Source organism: Mesoplodon bidens (assembly GCF_964165515.1).
Source record: "Mesoplodon bidens genome assembly, chromosome: 1".
NCBI classification, from domain to species: Eukaryota; Metazoa; Chordata; class Mammalia; order Artiodactyla; family Ziphiidae; genus Mesoplodon; species Mesoplodon bidens.
Window position 1 is genome coordinate 32,919,865 of NC_138176.1, and position 15,872 is coordinate 32,935,736.

At 36.9% G+C, this 15,872-nt stretch overlaps 2 protein-coding genes across 3 annotated transcripts in view; one reads left to right on the plus strand and one right to left on the minus strand.

Annotated features, from left to right (window-relative positions):
• Positions 1-4,854, plus strand: part of BLNK (B cell linker) — an 82,535-nt gene extending 77,681 nt beyond the window's left edge. Inside the window, exon 17 of the mRNA XM_081226273.1 lies at positions 4,217-4,854. Within this exon, the coding sequence (XP_081082399.1) occupies positions 4,217-4,336 (120 nt within the window). The 3' untranslated portion in view covers positions 4,337-4,854. The remainder of the gene's footprint in view (positions 1-4,216) is intronic.
• Positions 1-15,872, minus strand: part of ZNF518A (zinc finger protein 518A) — a 57,204-nt gene that overhangs the window by 14,585 nt on the left and 26,747 nt on the right. For both annotated transcript variants that reach the window (XR_014015221.1, XR_014015222.1), the window contains exon 6: positions 6,503-6,590. The gene's annotated coding sequence lies outside the window, so the exon portion shown is untranslated. The remainder of the gene's footprint in view (positions 1-6,502; positions 6,591-15,872) is intronic.

The window sequence follows — 15,872 nt, forward strand, 5'->3', positions numbered from 1 at the left end:
ATTGTCATAGAGTACGAGATAAAATACTATGTTTGGGCAGTATATCCTATGAGACAACAGAAAGGAGGAAAGACTGGTATGATGTAAAAGCTATATCTTTTATCCTGTTGCTTAATGAGGTCAGTCTGACTCAGCATTTTGTTTGTTTTGTTTTTTAGATTCCACATATAAGTGAAATCATATGGTATTTGTCTTTCTCTGTCTGACTTACTTCACTTAGTGTAACACCCTCTAGGTCCACCCATGTTGTCACAAATGGCACAATTTTTATGGCTGAGTAATATTCCATTGTATATATATAACATCACCTTTACCTATTCATCTTTTGACGGACACTTAGTTTGCTTCCATATCTTGGCTACTGTAAATAATGCTTGTATGAACATCAGAGTGTATATATCTTTTTGAATTAGTGTTTTCATTTTCTTTGGATATATACCCAGGAGAGGAATTGGTGGATCATATGGCAGTTCTATTTTTAATTTTTTGAGGAATCTCCATACTGTTTTCCATAGTTGTCCTACCAATGTACATTCCCACCAACAGTGCATGCGGGTTCCCTTTTCTTCACATCCTCACAAGCATGTTGTTTCTTGTCTTTTTGATAATAGCCATTCTCACAGGTGTGATGTGATATCTCATTGTGGTTCTGATTTTCATTTTCCTGATGATTAGTGATGTTGAGCATCATTTCATGTGCCTGTTGGCCATCTGCATGTCTTCTTCAGAAAAATGTCTACTCAGGTCCTCTGCCCATTTTTTAATTAGATTGCTTATTTGTTTGTTTGATATGGAGTTACATGAGTTCTTTATATATTTTGGATATTATCCCCTTATCAGACATATTATTTGCAAATATCTTCTCTCATTCAGTAGGTTGCCTTTTTCTTTTGTTGATGGTTTCCTTTGTTATGCAAAATGTTTTTAGTTTGGTGTAGTCCCATTTGTTTATTTGTGCTTTTGTCACCCTTGCTTGAGGAGACATGTCCAAAAAATATTGCTAAGACCAATGTCAAAGAGCATACTGCTTATGTTTTCTTCTGGGATTTTTATGGTTTCAGGTCTTACATTTAAATCTTTAATTCATTTTGAGTCTTATTTTTGTATATGGTATAATAAAATGGTCTAAAATTTTCTGTTCATCAAAGGTCACAATCAACAGAGTAAAAAGGCAACCTACGAAATGGGAGAAAATGTTTGAAAATTATGTGTCTGATAAGAGGTTAATATCCAGAATATGTAAAGAACTCTTATAACTTTGTAGTATAGTTTAATGTAGTCCTATTTGTCTATTTTTTGTTTTGTTGCCTGTGCTTTTGGTGTAACATCCAAGAAATCATTGCCAAATGCAGTCTCATGAAGCTTTCTCTCTATGTTTTCTTCGAGGAGTTTTATAGTTTGGAGTTTTATTTTGCTTTTAATAAAGTCTCAGAGAGTTAGAAAATGCAAAACTCTGAAAACACAAAACACTGATCAAGACCAAGTGGGTTTTAAAATATAGATTGCATTATCATTTCACACCAGTTAAATTTTAACAGAACTGTCTGCTTCTCCCTACTCACAAAAACCTTCATTCTCACTGAAACCTTTATATGACAAATTTTTTAAACTATATGCTCCTCAACAGTAATCAGTGGTAGGATATGGTGGTGATCCTAGTAGGACAGAGTGACTTTGGATGGATGGTTACATTCTAAAGCCTCCCCAGGGACTTCCCTGGTGGCGCAGTGGTTAAGAATCTGCCTGCCAATGCAGGAGAAATGGGTTTGAGCCCTGGTCTGGGAAGATCCCACATGCCGCGGAGCAGCTAAGCCTGTGCACCACAACTACTGAGCCTGTGCTCTAGAGCCCACGAGCCACAACTACTGAAGCCCGTGCACCTAGAGCCCATGCTCCGCAACAAGAGAAGCCAGTGCACCGAAACGAAGAATAGCCCCCGCTCCCTGCAACTAGAGAAAGCCCACGCGCAGCAACGAAAGACCCAATGCAGCCAAATAAATAAATAAATAATAAAAAAATTTTTTAAAAAAAAGCCTCCCCAGGGGTCCAGTACTTCTATAAGAGGCTTAAGGGTGCGTGGAGGCGCTGTCCTTTTTAGTGGTACTGAAATTCACTCAGATAAATTTTGAGCTCTCAGAGGGGCTCTGGACTTCCTTGTCCTGCTAGAAAACTCTGATAAACAGTGGTTCTTCTTGGCTTAAAGAATCTTCATTCCTACCTCAGAATGAATAGATCAGAGCTTCACCCCACTCCCCAATTATCCAGCCTATGGATACCAAAATAAATACATATTATTATAATAGCATCTGGAAGTACTGACAGAGTCCTTTAAAACACTTACTTAAATTAACTATAATGAAAAGATAATTTCTCCCATATACTGAACATCTGAATTGAAAAATGAAAACTTTGGTTACATGATGTCAACCATGTGGAGATCTTGAAAATTCTGTTTGTCTGTATTTGTGTTTGGGTATTCATGGGTAGAAAAAGTAACTAGTTGATTAACTGTTTAACTTTTTTTGCAAATGTTTTGACATTATGTGGATACATATTGAGTATTTTATCGCTCTGAGATCTGTTTGCTTTATTTTATTGACCATGGGATTTTGAGTTATCAAACAACTGTTTTTCTGTCCATGTATGAATATCTCAAATACACTGAATTAGTGTAGACCAAAAACAAAGTGTTAAGGGGAAACTGCAACTAAGTTATGCTCAATCCTTCTTTCAGTCAAATCACAAATATGCCACAAGTCCAGTCCCTACTTCAAACATTTCAACTCAGCTCAACCCCCTACTTCAAACATTTTAATCCCCAAACTCTGCAACAAAGCAATCCTCAGAAATATTCAGAAGAGTATAAGGACAGAATGAGATGCTTATTTGTATAAGCAAAGCAACTCTCTCTTATATTTACTGGGTTCAGAACACACTTTTTCACTTGGAATTCACTTCAAAGAGGTTGTACCATTTCATTTCCTGGTGTGTTAGTCCATAAATTTAACTTCCAACTGCATTCAGTTTAACAATATGCTGTGCCAAACGAACAGAATGAATGTCTTCATGAATATCATAAAAACAATTCATTGGCAAGTACAGGAGGTCTGAATGATTGAAGAGAAAGTAAGAAATAAGGACTAAAGGTACTTGAAAGTCTCTGTCTCTCCTCCCTGACCTAATATTCAGAAGCCAATTATCTAAAAGATGTTTTATTATCTAAAAGGTGTTTCACTTGAAAAATGACTAGTATTCTGAAAACTTTATTTATTTAATATATATTTGGAAGCTATCCAAATAATTAATAAAGGCTTTTAAACATTTTTTTATTCCAGATGTTTATCTTTATATGAAAAACTAAGAGAAAATGAAGTCAATTGGTGGTAACTGCTAAATTATATGGCAGTGTTGCAAAACAGTTACCACTTTAAAAAAATGACTCTAAATGCATTTATCTGATGATCGTGAGCTTGTAGCACTTTTGTATAATCAATGCATTTCATTTATTTGTCTGTGTTATACTTATTTTATCTTTCATTTAAAACATTGATCATTTTTAAGAAAAAAATTGTGATAGCCTTAAACTAAAACCAATAGACAATAGGAATTAATATTTGGAAAAATATGTATGTATAGTAAGGGCTTAGCATGAAATTTCATTATTAACTAGGCACTAATTTAGCTCTAAACTTACTGGGAGCTAAAGCAAAAATGGGTATATGAGGTTTTATAAAGGTTTCCTTATTTATTCAAAAAAAAGAAAACAAAAACAAACATGAATTAACCTGGGAAATAACTCTCTTCATATTAAATTCTAACGTTAATTTACTACATCAGTCCTTGTATCTAATACATGCAACATAACAGATAATCTATGTTTTATAAAAATGTAGAGAAATTCAATGTATGACAGTTTTACACTTGGCACTAAATAAAAAACACAATATTAAAATATTACATCATAACTCAAGAAAGTAATTTTCTCTAAGAAGTTATACTAATTGAGGATGTCTGTTGTGTTTTCAGTCTTATTGAATGGCCAGGGTCTGCCACCTCAAAGGTTACAGACATTGTTAAATTAGACTTGTTTGGATAGAATGTCATCTGGGACCTAGTAACTCTGACTAACTTGAAAGAGTTGGAGAAGATGGGAGGAGTGGAGCTCATTGTTAATATAAATGCCAATTTATAATTCATCTATGTTTTCTTGTTCTAGTACTTTGGAAGTGTTGCTGAAATCATCAAGAATCATCAACACAGTCCCCTGGTTCTTATTGACAGTCAGAATAACACGAAAGATTCCACAAGACTGAAATATGCAGTTAAAGTTTCATAAATTAAAAACAAATTTTTAAAGGAAGTCAACATCATTGCTTCAGACATTTTACCTACTTCTACTTTTGAGGAAAAAGTCCAAAAACTTCATATTTTGGATTATGAATCATCCAGTAATAAAATAGAAGATGAGGAAGCTGTTGAGGTGGTCATCGATTTCCTTATGAGAAGCTCACATGGACATGTTCTGTTGCCTGACTTGATGAACTGTTAATATCTGGTGAGGCTGAGAATATGCTACTAATATTCTCCAAATAAATGTCTTTATTTAAAAAAACAGGTGTAAAGTATTTTCAGTCATGTAAGAAAATAATACGATACTTCCAGAATAAGAAAATGATACTCTTGGATAAAACAAAGCTGCTGAAAATTTAGACCACCACAATGGTCCTAGTGCCCCAGTGTAACTAGGACGCCTACTGTCAGTGCTTGACAATTGCCTTGGTTAAAATTTTAATGTGTAGAAAATAAAATATAGATAATATATGATATTTATAAATACAGATAAGGGGGATGTAATGGTTCCTTTTTGTGAGCTCCCAACCATGGGAGATGTATACAGATATGAACTTTCTTATCCATGATTATGTTGTTAGCTTTGATTATTAAATATAATTATACCCTCTTTGATCTGCATGTCTATTAAATGGACCCTAAACTTGATATGGCGTTCAGAGTGGGATGAGAGCAAAACTAGATTAAAAACCTAGGGAAACAGCCCACAGAACAGGGACAGAAAAGCAGACATTGATGAACACTCAGGAATAAAAGAGATACCATTGTGAGCAGCCATATCCAAGGTCTTAGGTTGTCCCAGCAATGTATTATACTTTGTCATATCAAAGCTTTTTATTCTACTGTGTACTTTAGACAGCACTGAAATGATAAAGCAGCTAATTAAGATAAATCTAATAATTAAATGAGGAATGCACTTGATCACTAAGACAGCAATCTGAAAGGATTTTGAAATTCTAGAGGGTTATGAACTCACAAACTCACTTATAAAAATAACTGTATTCTTAAATGTCATAATACCCCCCTTTCACTTTCATATTTATTTGTTTACTCACCATTTCCAGTGCTCTTAATTCCTTTGTATAGATCTAATACCCACCTGGTATCATTTTCCTTCCACATGAAGAATTTCTCTTAACATTTAAGATAGAGCAATTTTACTGGTGATGATATATCTTAGACTTCTCTTTTGTGAAATTTTCTTTGTTTTATCTTCATTTTTGAAGGGTAATTTTGCTAGAGAAAGAATTCTGGGATGACTTCAGTACCTTAAAGATATCATTCCACTCTTCTGGCTTGCACCGTTTCTGATGACAAGTCTGCAGTAATTCTTATCTTTGATTCTCAGTACATAATGTGTGCTTTTTTTCTCCAGCTGCAATAAAATTTTTCTCTTCATCACCTGTGATGATGAAAATGTGATTATAATGTGTCTTGGTTTGGTTTTCTTTGTGCTTTTCCTGCTTGAGCTTCATGTTGCTTCTTGGATCTTTGTATTTATAGTTTTCATCAAATTTAGGGGAAAAGTTTCAATTATTATTTTTTCTTCAAACATTTTTTCTGTCATCCTTCTTCTCCTCCCCTTCAGGGACTCCAGTTACATGAATGTCACACTACTTGATATTGCCCCATCATGTGGTAGCCATGGAGGTGCACTGTTTGGATCTCCCATCAGGAAAAAATTTGGCATTCAGCTGTAGGAGTGCAATTAGCTGACAGCCTTTAGCTGTTAATGCCTTCAGAATCTGCATTGGGTTTTAAGCCAAGCCTATGCTCTTCCTAAGCAGCCCTCAGTCTGGCCAATTCTGCCCAACATGGAATTCCTCTAACTAATGGATAGTCTTTAACCTAAAGTACCCATTGAGTTGGCTGACTTTGTCAGTGGTGCATGGAAGTCTGAGGCTTTCTATACCCAATCCTGCTTCCACTCACCAACCTTTTCTTTCACCAGTATCAGATCTGCATTATGGTGTGAAAGCTTTTCTTACTCAATCTTGCTCCATCCCCCAGGCATTACTGTCCAATAAACCTCTTGTACTCCAAATTCCATCTCAGCATCTTCTCCCCAGAAAACTCAAATGACAGATTTAGTACCAGAAGTAGTTTCAAGAAAGTAGGCATTAAGATGGCATCTTTGAACCAGATTACTCACCACCCAGTTGACAATAAGGACTCCATCCTTGGGGTATTTGAGGCATGAACCATCCCTGGTACAAAGTGGTGACCCAATTGCTAATCTCCTGCAGTGGGAGAGAAGAAAAAGCTGAAGACCAAACTCAGGATTTAATACAGTTGCTGAACCGCAAAACTAATTTTTTTTTTTTTTTGGCCACGCTTCGTGGCTTGTGGGATCTTAGTTCCCTGACCAGGGATCAAACCCAGGCCCACAGCAGTGAAAGCACTGAGTCCTAACCACTGGACCTCCAGGGAATTCCCTGCAAAGATAATTTAATGCTAAACCAAGACAGGTCTGTCATACCAAGGTCAGAGTCCTAGTTCAAAAAACCTGAGACCCTGACAGATGGGATGAGAACATCTGGGGATGAATGGTGGTAAAACCATCATTAATGGTGAATGACACCAATTATTTGGCTTCCCAGACTCCTCTGAACCCTCAGAGTCTGCAGAGTTAACCCCTGTCATTAAGAAATAGCATTCTGCCTGCGTGGGAAGACACTGCAGAGGCCTCTCCCCTGCAAGGCAACAGAAATACCCCTCAGGATATGCCCCTACCTTCTGTCCTGGTTGCTAGGCCAATAACTAAAGTTAAGTTGCAGCTTAAATCAGCTATAAATGTGCTAGGCCTGCTGAGGGAGGTAAGAATACATGCTGAAAGAGTCTGAAGAATTAGGCACCATGTACTTGCAGGAGCTGAGGAAATACCATGGAACTAGATTTTGAGAATACTTGAGCAAAGAAGCCAGAATATAAGATTGGATAAGGAATAATTTATTAACTTAAGGGCGCTTCTCAGGATACATAATTTAATACTCTGGCAATGACCCTAGGAGATGATGCAAACTCATTGAGTGGCTCCTGGAAGACTAGAAAAAGTGATGACCTTCACTGATTGAGGGTGTAATGCCTAAATTGCTATGGCAGATAGCAGAGGAGAGAATTAAAAGGCTCAGGGAAGTGAGCATACTGGAGTGGATATATTATGTGAGGGCAGAAGACCCACCAGAGAATTATGTCCCAAAGGACAAGTGTGATCACCAAGGCCATTAGAAATGCACTGGTAAGAAGGGAGCAAATATCACTAAGAAGTTCACTGGTAGCCCAGTTCTGCTGGCCAGGGCTAATGGTAGCTAGGGCTAATAGTCTAAACCCTGGGACGTTGATAGCAGCACTTACATATCAGAAGCCAGGGGCGTCTCAATTACCATAACAAGATTAGGATACCAATCAAGGGGGCTCACAGAGTTGTGGATAAGGCTAAGAGAATATGGCAACAATTGAGGCAGAGTATGGGCCAATAATGGTGCTGCTTTATATATATATACATATATATCCCTTCCTGCTTCCAGTGTGCTTTTTCCCTATTAGTGGATTAGGGAAACCCAGTGACAATCACTCTCCTCTGAGTTTCTCAGCCACCTAGCAGGTCACTTTTTGCAGACCAGTTCTGGGCTGTGGCATCTTCCACTGAGCTTTTCTGCAGCACCCCCAGGCCAGGTTCTGCTAACTGACTTTATCCCACCAGTTCTCACCAATGAATTTCTCTCAGCCATCCAGTAGGCTCTAGCTTGGCCACACCCTCTATGAGTTTGTCTGCCACTCGGTGAGGAAACTTCCTGTGGACCAGCTCAAGGCTGCCAGCATCTTCCAGTGAGTTTCTTTAACTCTTAGCAGGAGTAGACCAGCTCTAGCTGACCAGCACCCTCTAATGAGTTTCACAGCCACTGAATTGACTATTCCCACAAACCGGCTCAGTCAGGTCTGCACCTTCTAGAAAATTTCTTCACTATCAGCAGCCTGAATGTCCCTGTGGCAGCTACAACCTCTTCAACAAGGCCTGAATCTCAGACTAGGGTTTGGTGAGCCCTATTCTAAGTGCTTAGTTTCTTCCGTGCTTATTCTCACTTGTCATTTCTGCATTCCTTAATATCCAACTTTCCCCTTCTAATAGTTAACCAACTTTTACTAGTTGATAATTTTAACGGTGTTATTGAGATATAATTAACATACTATAAAATTCACCCACTTAAAACTATACAGTTCAGTGGATTTGACTATATTCAGAGTTGGGCAACCATTACCACAATCTGCTTAGAATCTACTCACATCAAAAAGAAACTCCATACCTATAAGCAGACACTCTCCACTCTCCCCCAGCTCCCATCCTAGTCAACCACTGATCTAGTTTGTCTCTATAGACTTGCATATTTGACATTTCATATGAATGGGATCATACAATATGTGGTCCTTTGTGACTGCCTTCTTTCACTTAGCCTACTGTTTTCAATGTTCATCTATGTTATAGTATCAGTACTCCATTTCTTTTCATTGCTGAATAATATATTATATAGATATACCATATTTTGTTTATTCATTCATCAATTGATGGACATTTGAGTTGTTTCCACTTTTTGGCTATTATGGATACTACTACCATAAACAATTTTGTACAAGTTTTCGAGTGGATGTACGTTCTTCATTTCTTTTGGGTATATATCTAAAAGTGGAATTTCTGCATCATATGGCAAATATACTTAACAGTTTGAGAAACACCCAAAGTGTTTCCCAAAGTGACTACACCATTTTACATCCTAACAATGTATGAGTTTCTGTTTCTCTATATACTCATCAACCGTTGTTATTGTCTTTTCAACTGTAACCACCTTAAAGGGTGTGAAGTAATATCTCATTATGCTTTGGATTTGTATTTCCCTAATGACTAGAAATGTTAACCATCTTTTCATGTTGTTATTAGCTATTTGTATAACTTCTTTGCAGAAATGTCTATTCAAATCCTTTGACAATTTTTCTTTTTTTGGGGGGGGGCGCACGGCTTGTGGGATCTTAGTTCTCCAACCAGAGATCGAACCCGGGGCCTTGGCAGTGAAAGCGCAGAGTCCTAACCACTGGACTGCCAGGGAATTCCCTCCTTTGACCACTTTTTAATTGAGTTGTCTTTTTATTATTGAGTTGTAATCATTTATGTGTATCCTGGGTACAATTCCCACATTAGATATATGATTTGAAAGTGTTTTCTCCCATTTTGTGGATTGTCTTGAGTTCTTTGAAACACAAATGTTTTCAATTTAATGAATTTCAACTTATCTGTTTCTAATATTTTAATCATTTTAACTCTAACATGTAGGTCATTGATCCATTTTGAGTTATCTTTTATACATGGTATGAGGGAGTATCTACTAAATACATTCTCTTGCATGTGGATATCCAGCTGTCCTAGCAGTATATGTTAAAAGACTATTCTTTCCATGTTGAATTGTCTTGACATTCTGGTCAAAAATCAATTGATCATTAATGTTTGGGTTTATTTCTGGACTCTCAATTCTATTCCATCAATCTATATGTCTATTCTTACATCAGTACTACACTGTCTTGATTACAGTAGCTTTGTGGTAAGTTTTGAAATGGGGAAGTGTGAGTTTTCCAATGTTATTCTTCTTTTCAAAATTGTTTTGGCTGGTACTTCCCTGGTGGTGCAGTGGTTAAGAATCTGTCTGCCAATGCAGGGGACAAGGGTTTGAGCCCTGGTCCGGGAAGATCCCACATACCACATAGCAACTAAGCCCAGGTGCCACAACTACTGAAACCCATGTGCCTAGAGCCCGTGCTCCACAACAAAGAGAAGCCACTGCAATGAGAAGACCTCACACTGCGATGAAGAGTAGCTCCTGCTTGCCGCAACTAGAGAAAGCCTGCGCACAGCAACAAAGACCCACACAGCCAAAAACAAGTAAATTAATTAATTTAAAAAATTGTTTTGGCTATTCTGTATCTTGTTTCTAAATGAATTTTAGAATCAGCTTGTCAATTTCTGGCAAAAAGGCAGCTGGAATTTTGACAGGGCTTGTATCAAATCTGTGAATCAACTTGGGTAGTACTGCCATCTTAACAATAAATGCACAAACATGTCATGTTTCTACACTTATTTAGGTCTTCTTTAATTTCTTTCAACAATGATTTCTAGTTTCAGTGTAAAAGTCTTGCATTTCTTCTGTCAAATTTATTCCTAAGCATTTTATTCCCTTAGATGCCAAGTGGAATTTTTTTTCTTAATTTCACTTTGATTGCTCACTGCTAAAGTATAGAAATAGAATTGATTTTTCTATTGATCTTGTATTCTGCACCTTTGCTGATCTCTTTTATTAGTTATGAGGGTTTTTTTAATGGATTCCTTAGGATTTTCCACACATAAGATCATGTCATCTAAAAATAGAGATATTTTAATTCTTCCTTTCCCATTTGGATGCCTAACTGCCACCAGTACAATGTTTAACAGACACAGTGAGAGTGGACGTCCTTTCTTGTTCTTGATCTTAAAGAGAAAGTTGTCAGCCTTTCACTCTTAAGTTTGATGTCAGCAGAGTCCTATAAGTAAAAAACCTCATTCCTGGTATCAGAGGGAAACAGAACAGACTTCATTCATAGAGAATTGTAATTATTTGTTTTGACTACTCTGGTGACTTACTGGAAGATTGGCTTTTGCCTGACTTGAAGCTGGCAGAGAGCTACAGCTGCTATCTAGGGGTCATGTTGAAAACATTGACAGGTAGATGTTTTAATCGCTGCTGTCTGATCCGATAGATAAAATTTGAGGCGATTTGGTTAGGGTTCTCCCTAACCAAAAAGCTAGGGAGGAAAGTAATAGGGCTTTGTAAAGCTTTAACATACTCCTGGGAATCTAGAAGGTCACACGCATGCTCACGACTGTGTGTGTACACTAAGGAAAGACCTGAGAATGCCATAAGCTCTCTTATCTGGCTGACCTGGAGGCTCTGCTGAAGTAAGAAGTGAAGGCTAAGGCAGAGCTGTAAACTGCCTGGCTAAGTGCGGCAGGGTCACCACAAAAACACACACAGTATCCCTTGGCAAACATTGACTTTTTCATTCCAAGTATATAAGGAATTCTCATCCAATCATTAGCTGACCATTAAGCTAACATTACAGAGACTTTATTGGTGACACATAACAAAGAATAAAGACTTTACAAACTTAGTTCAAAAAAGTTACTAGACAAATACAACAAGCAAAAATGACAACAAACGCTGGAGGGGGTGTGTGGGGAGGTGGAGAACCTGATTTTCAGAGTTGCCACATTATAATATTTTAAATGTCCTGTTTACAACAAAAAAACTGCAAGGCATGTAAAGAAAGAGGAAAGTATTGCCCAGACACACAGAAAAGCAATCAATAAAAATCCTGAAAAAGCCCAGGCACTGGATTTTCTAAACAAAGATTTTAATTTAGCTATTTTAAATATGTTCAAAGAGCTGAAAGAAACTGTTTAAAGAACGAAAAAAAGTAAGACAATGATGTCTCAACCAAATAAAGAATATAAATAAATAGACAGAATTTATGAAAAGAATTTTTAATTCTAGAACTTTCAATTATAGAGTTGAAAAGTAAAAAAACTGAAATGAAAAATTCACTAGAGGAGCTCAGCAACAGATTTGAACGGGCAGAAGAAGGAATCCATGAACTTAAAGATAAGTCAATTGATATTGCCCATGTTGAGAAACAGAAAGACAAAAAATGAAGAGAAATGGACAGAGCCTGAGAGATCTGTGGGACACTATCAAGCATAACAGTGTATTAAAAAGTGAGTCTCAGAAGGAGAGAAGAAAAAGCATCAGAAAGAATATCTGAAGAAATACAAACTTCCCAAATTTGGTGAAAAACATTATTCTATCAACCCACAAAGCTTCAAGAACTTCAAGTAGGATAAACTTAAAATGTGCACACAAGGCATATCATAATCAAGCTATTGAAAGACAGAGAATCTTGAAAGCAGCAAGAGAGAAGTGACTCATCACATACAAAAGGTTCTCAGTAAGATTAACAGCTGATTTCTCATCAGAAACCATGGAAGCCAGATGGCAGTGAGATGACATAGTCAAAGTTCTGCACAGAAAAAACTGCCAACCAAGAATTCTATATTCAGCAAAACCAACCTTCAAAAAGGAAAGAAAAATTAACACATTTTCAGATAAACATTGCTAGCAGAACTGTTCTACAAAAAAAGTCCTTAAAGTTTAAAGGACACTACATAGTAATGCAATTCCACACAAAGAAATACACAACTGATAAATGTAAATACAAACACCAGCATAGGTAAATATAAAAGACAAAAAATACATACATTTTACTTGTAACTTTTCCTCCCTCTTATTTAGAAGAAAAATGCATAAAGCAATAATTATAAATCTACACTGATGGGCACACAATTTATAAAGCTATATAATCTGTGACAATAACAGCACGGGGGGGTGGAGAGATGAAGTTATACAGAGCAAAGTTTTTATTATTGAAATTAAATTGGTATTAATCCAAACTAGGTGAAATAGATCAGCTTTACAATATCTTCTTCTAATAAAAACTCGATATATCTTTTGGTGATGACACCAAAGAAGAAGTCTAAGAAAGCCGCTTTGACTAAACAAGGGTCATAAATATTTACTTCTATATTTTCTACTACAAGATTTATAGTTTTTTCTTATATTTAGGTTTATACTCCATTTTGAGTTAATTTTTGTGTATGTGGTGTGAGGAAGACGGTTTTTCTTCATTTTTTTGGTCTGTACTTCATATTTCACAATTTCTATCTATCTTCAGGTTTGCTGATTCTTCTGCCAGTTCAAATCTACTGTTGAGCCTCTCTAGTAAATTTTTCACCTTGGTTATTGTACTTTTCAACTCAAGAATTTTCATTTCTTTCTTTGTAATTTCTATCTTAATATTTTCCATTTGATGAGACATTGTCAGTATACTTTAATTCTTTAATTCTGGTTTCCTTTAGGTCTTTGAACCTATTTATAATAGCTGCTTAACATTTATCCTACATCTGGTACCACTCAAAGGAAGTTCCTATTGCCTTTTTCCCTCATATGTCGCACTTTGCTGTTTCTTTGAATGTCTAATTTTATGTTGAAAGCTGGACATTTTAGGTAACATATTGTAGGATCTCTGCATACTCCTCGCCCACTCTGGACTTGTTTTTAGTAATTTGGCTAAACTAATTCACCAAGTCTTTTTTCCCTCACGGTATGCAGCCTCTGTTGTCACTGCTCATTTCACCCTCATTTTTATCTTTAAGCCTGACTTCCTAGGGCTTGCTTTTAAGTCAGCACCACCTAGCAACCAGCCAGATTGATCAGAGGTTGTGCTTAAGCTCCCTGAATCAGTAAGAGATTTACACCCTTTACCATTGGATCTGTGACTTGGAGGCTGCTTTCACTGCTTAGGGAGTTTACAAGACTTGCCCTACTTTCAGCAAGGGTTGCTCCTATGTGGTTGCAGCCTTGAGCATGCACACATTGTTTCTGATTACAAGGGACGTCTGCAGTTTTATCCAGACTTTCTCTCTCTCTCTCTCCCTCTCTCTCTCATCTTTAAGCTTCTCAGTGATATCCAGTGGTATCACCAGCAACTGTTAGCCTTCAGTAACTGCTAAATGATTGCTCTATTGTTCTCAACAATACTATAGCGTATAAATTGCTCCAGTCTGATCCAGATAAAGTCAGGCCCCTTGTAACAGCATGTTTACCAAATCTTTGAAGCTCACTCCAACCCTCCCCTGAACAGGACCCCTGTGCCTCTGTGCTATGGAGCAGGTTGTGGGGTGGGGGAATGTTGGGAAACTGGGTCTACATTGAATGCTCCCTGAATACTCCCTGTGGAACAGCTGTGTTGGTGGCTGCAGACGGCATAGGAGGAGACTAGAATGTGCCAAGGTTCACCAGCTGCTGAATGTACATACAATAGCTCTTCTGCCCCAAGAAAGCTGGGAGAGATGTATGCTGCCACATGACTGCCAATCCAACCAGAGCAGGTTAACTCTCTTATAACAGAGCTGTGAGGGAAAGGGGGACTGCACAGTTCTGTAGCTGCCCTGTCCTGATTTTTATATTGCATGAATTAGGAATGGGGCAATGGGCACCACTACCCAGCTGCCACCACCTAATTCAATACAAGTCTTCTGTGGGGCAAAGGCATGGAAAATGAGATCTTCCGAACAGCAGTATATTTAATCTTACACCCAGAAACACTGTATTTCTCCCTGTTAGGTTCTGTGGTTTTTCTTTTGGAAGCTTCACACAATTTTTACTTTGTGGCTCTTATTATAAATGGGTCTTCTTTTATTGCCTCCCAAATGATTACTCTTAAGTGTTCAGAAAACTATTTCTCAACGTACTCTCTTTTCAAAATATTGAAATAAAGTCATTTGCAAATAGTATTTTGGTCTCTCTCCAAGTTTTCATTTTGCTTCCCTACAATAACTTATGAAATAATTGATGACAGTAGGCAGCTATGTTTCACTAGTTAATTGAAAGAGGCAATTTGAGTTGCAACCTGAATACAACCTTCACTTTTGGTTGAAGGACTCTAAAGTATTAAGGAAGAATTCTTCTTTTAACAAATTAAAAATGTCTCTACTAGGCATTAGTATTTTTTATAAGTACATTCTTGGCATTGACTAAAATCATGATTTTCAAAATTGATGATTAACAGAAGCCATTTTAGACAAATAGTCAAAAAATAATTCAAATAAGATTATCAAACACCTCTTCCAAGATATTGGCTACTTCTTGTCTAGTTATTAAAGGAAGCATACTTAAAGCAATAAACACCCGAATCAACCAAGCTGATCCTATTTCAGCTTTCCATTATAGGGAAATTCTTTTGCAAATACTGCACTCTTAACTAACATCCCCCAGCAAGTTTTACCAGGTGAGATCCCCAAGGCACTTTGCTGAAAACAAAGATCATAACAAATTGCTGTGACAAGGAACAGAGCCAACACCTCAACGCAAATGGGACATATCCTAAGTAAGCAGATGTCAATGGTGAAAAGGAATCTTACTAAAAAGAAAAAATCTGAAGTGAGTTGCATGGAATCAATACAACATTCTGTTTTCAGCTAACCTCCATTTCCCCCCATCCTGAAGAATTCCTATTACTTTTTCTCACCAGTGATTTCAAGTCACTAAAAGAACTAGTATCTATTTCTCATCTAACCTGGACATAAATTCTCACAGCAACTGATCTCATTTTTAATCCCTCCATAAATTGCATTACCCTTAGCAAAGACCTATCTACTTCACCCACTAATTATTTTCATTACCTTTACATTCACTTCACTTTTAAACAAATACATCTACCTTGGTTAACTGTATATACATACACTTTAGTTTTTATAATTTGTAACTTTTATATAGCTGGTGTATATCACAAAAAAAAAACTATATCAAACTTGTTTTGAATAAAAATCTCAATCTAAAAACCGATCTTTGAGAGAAAGCAAGGGTTGGTAAACCATTTGATGGGCCAAA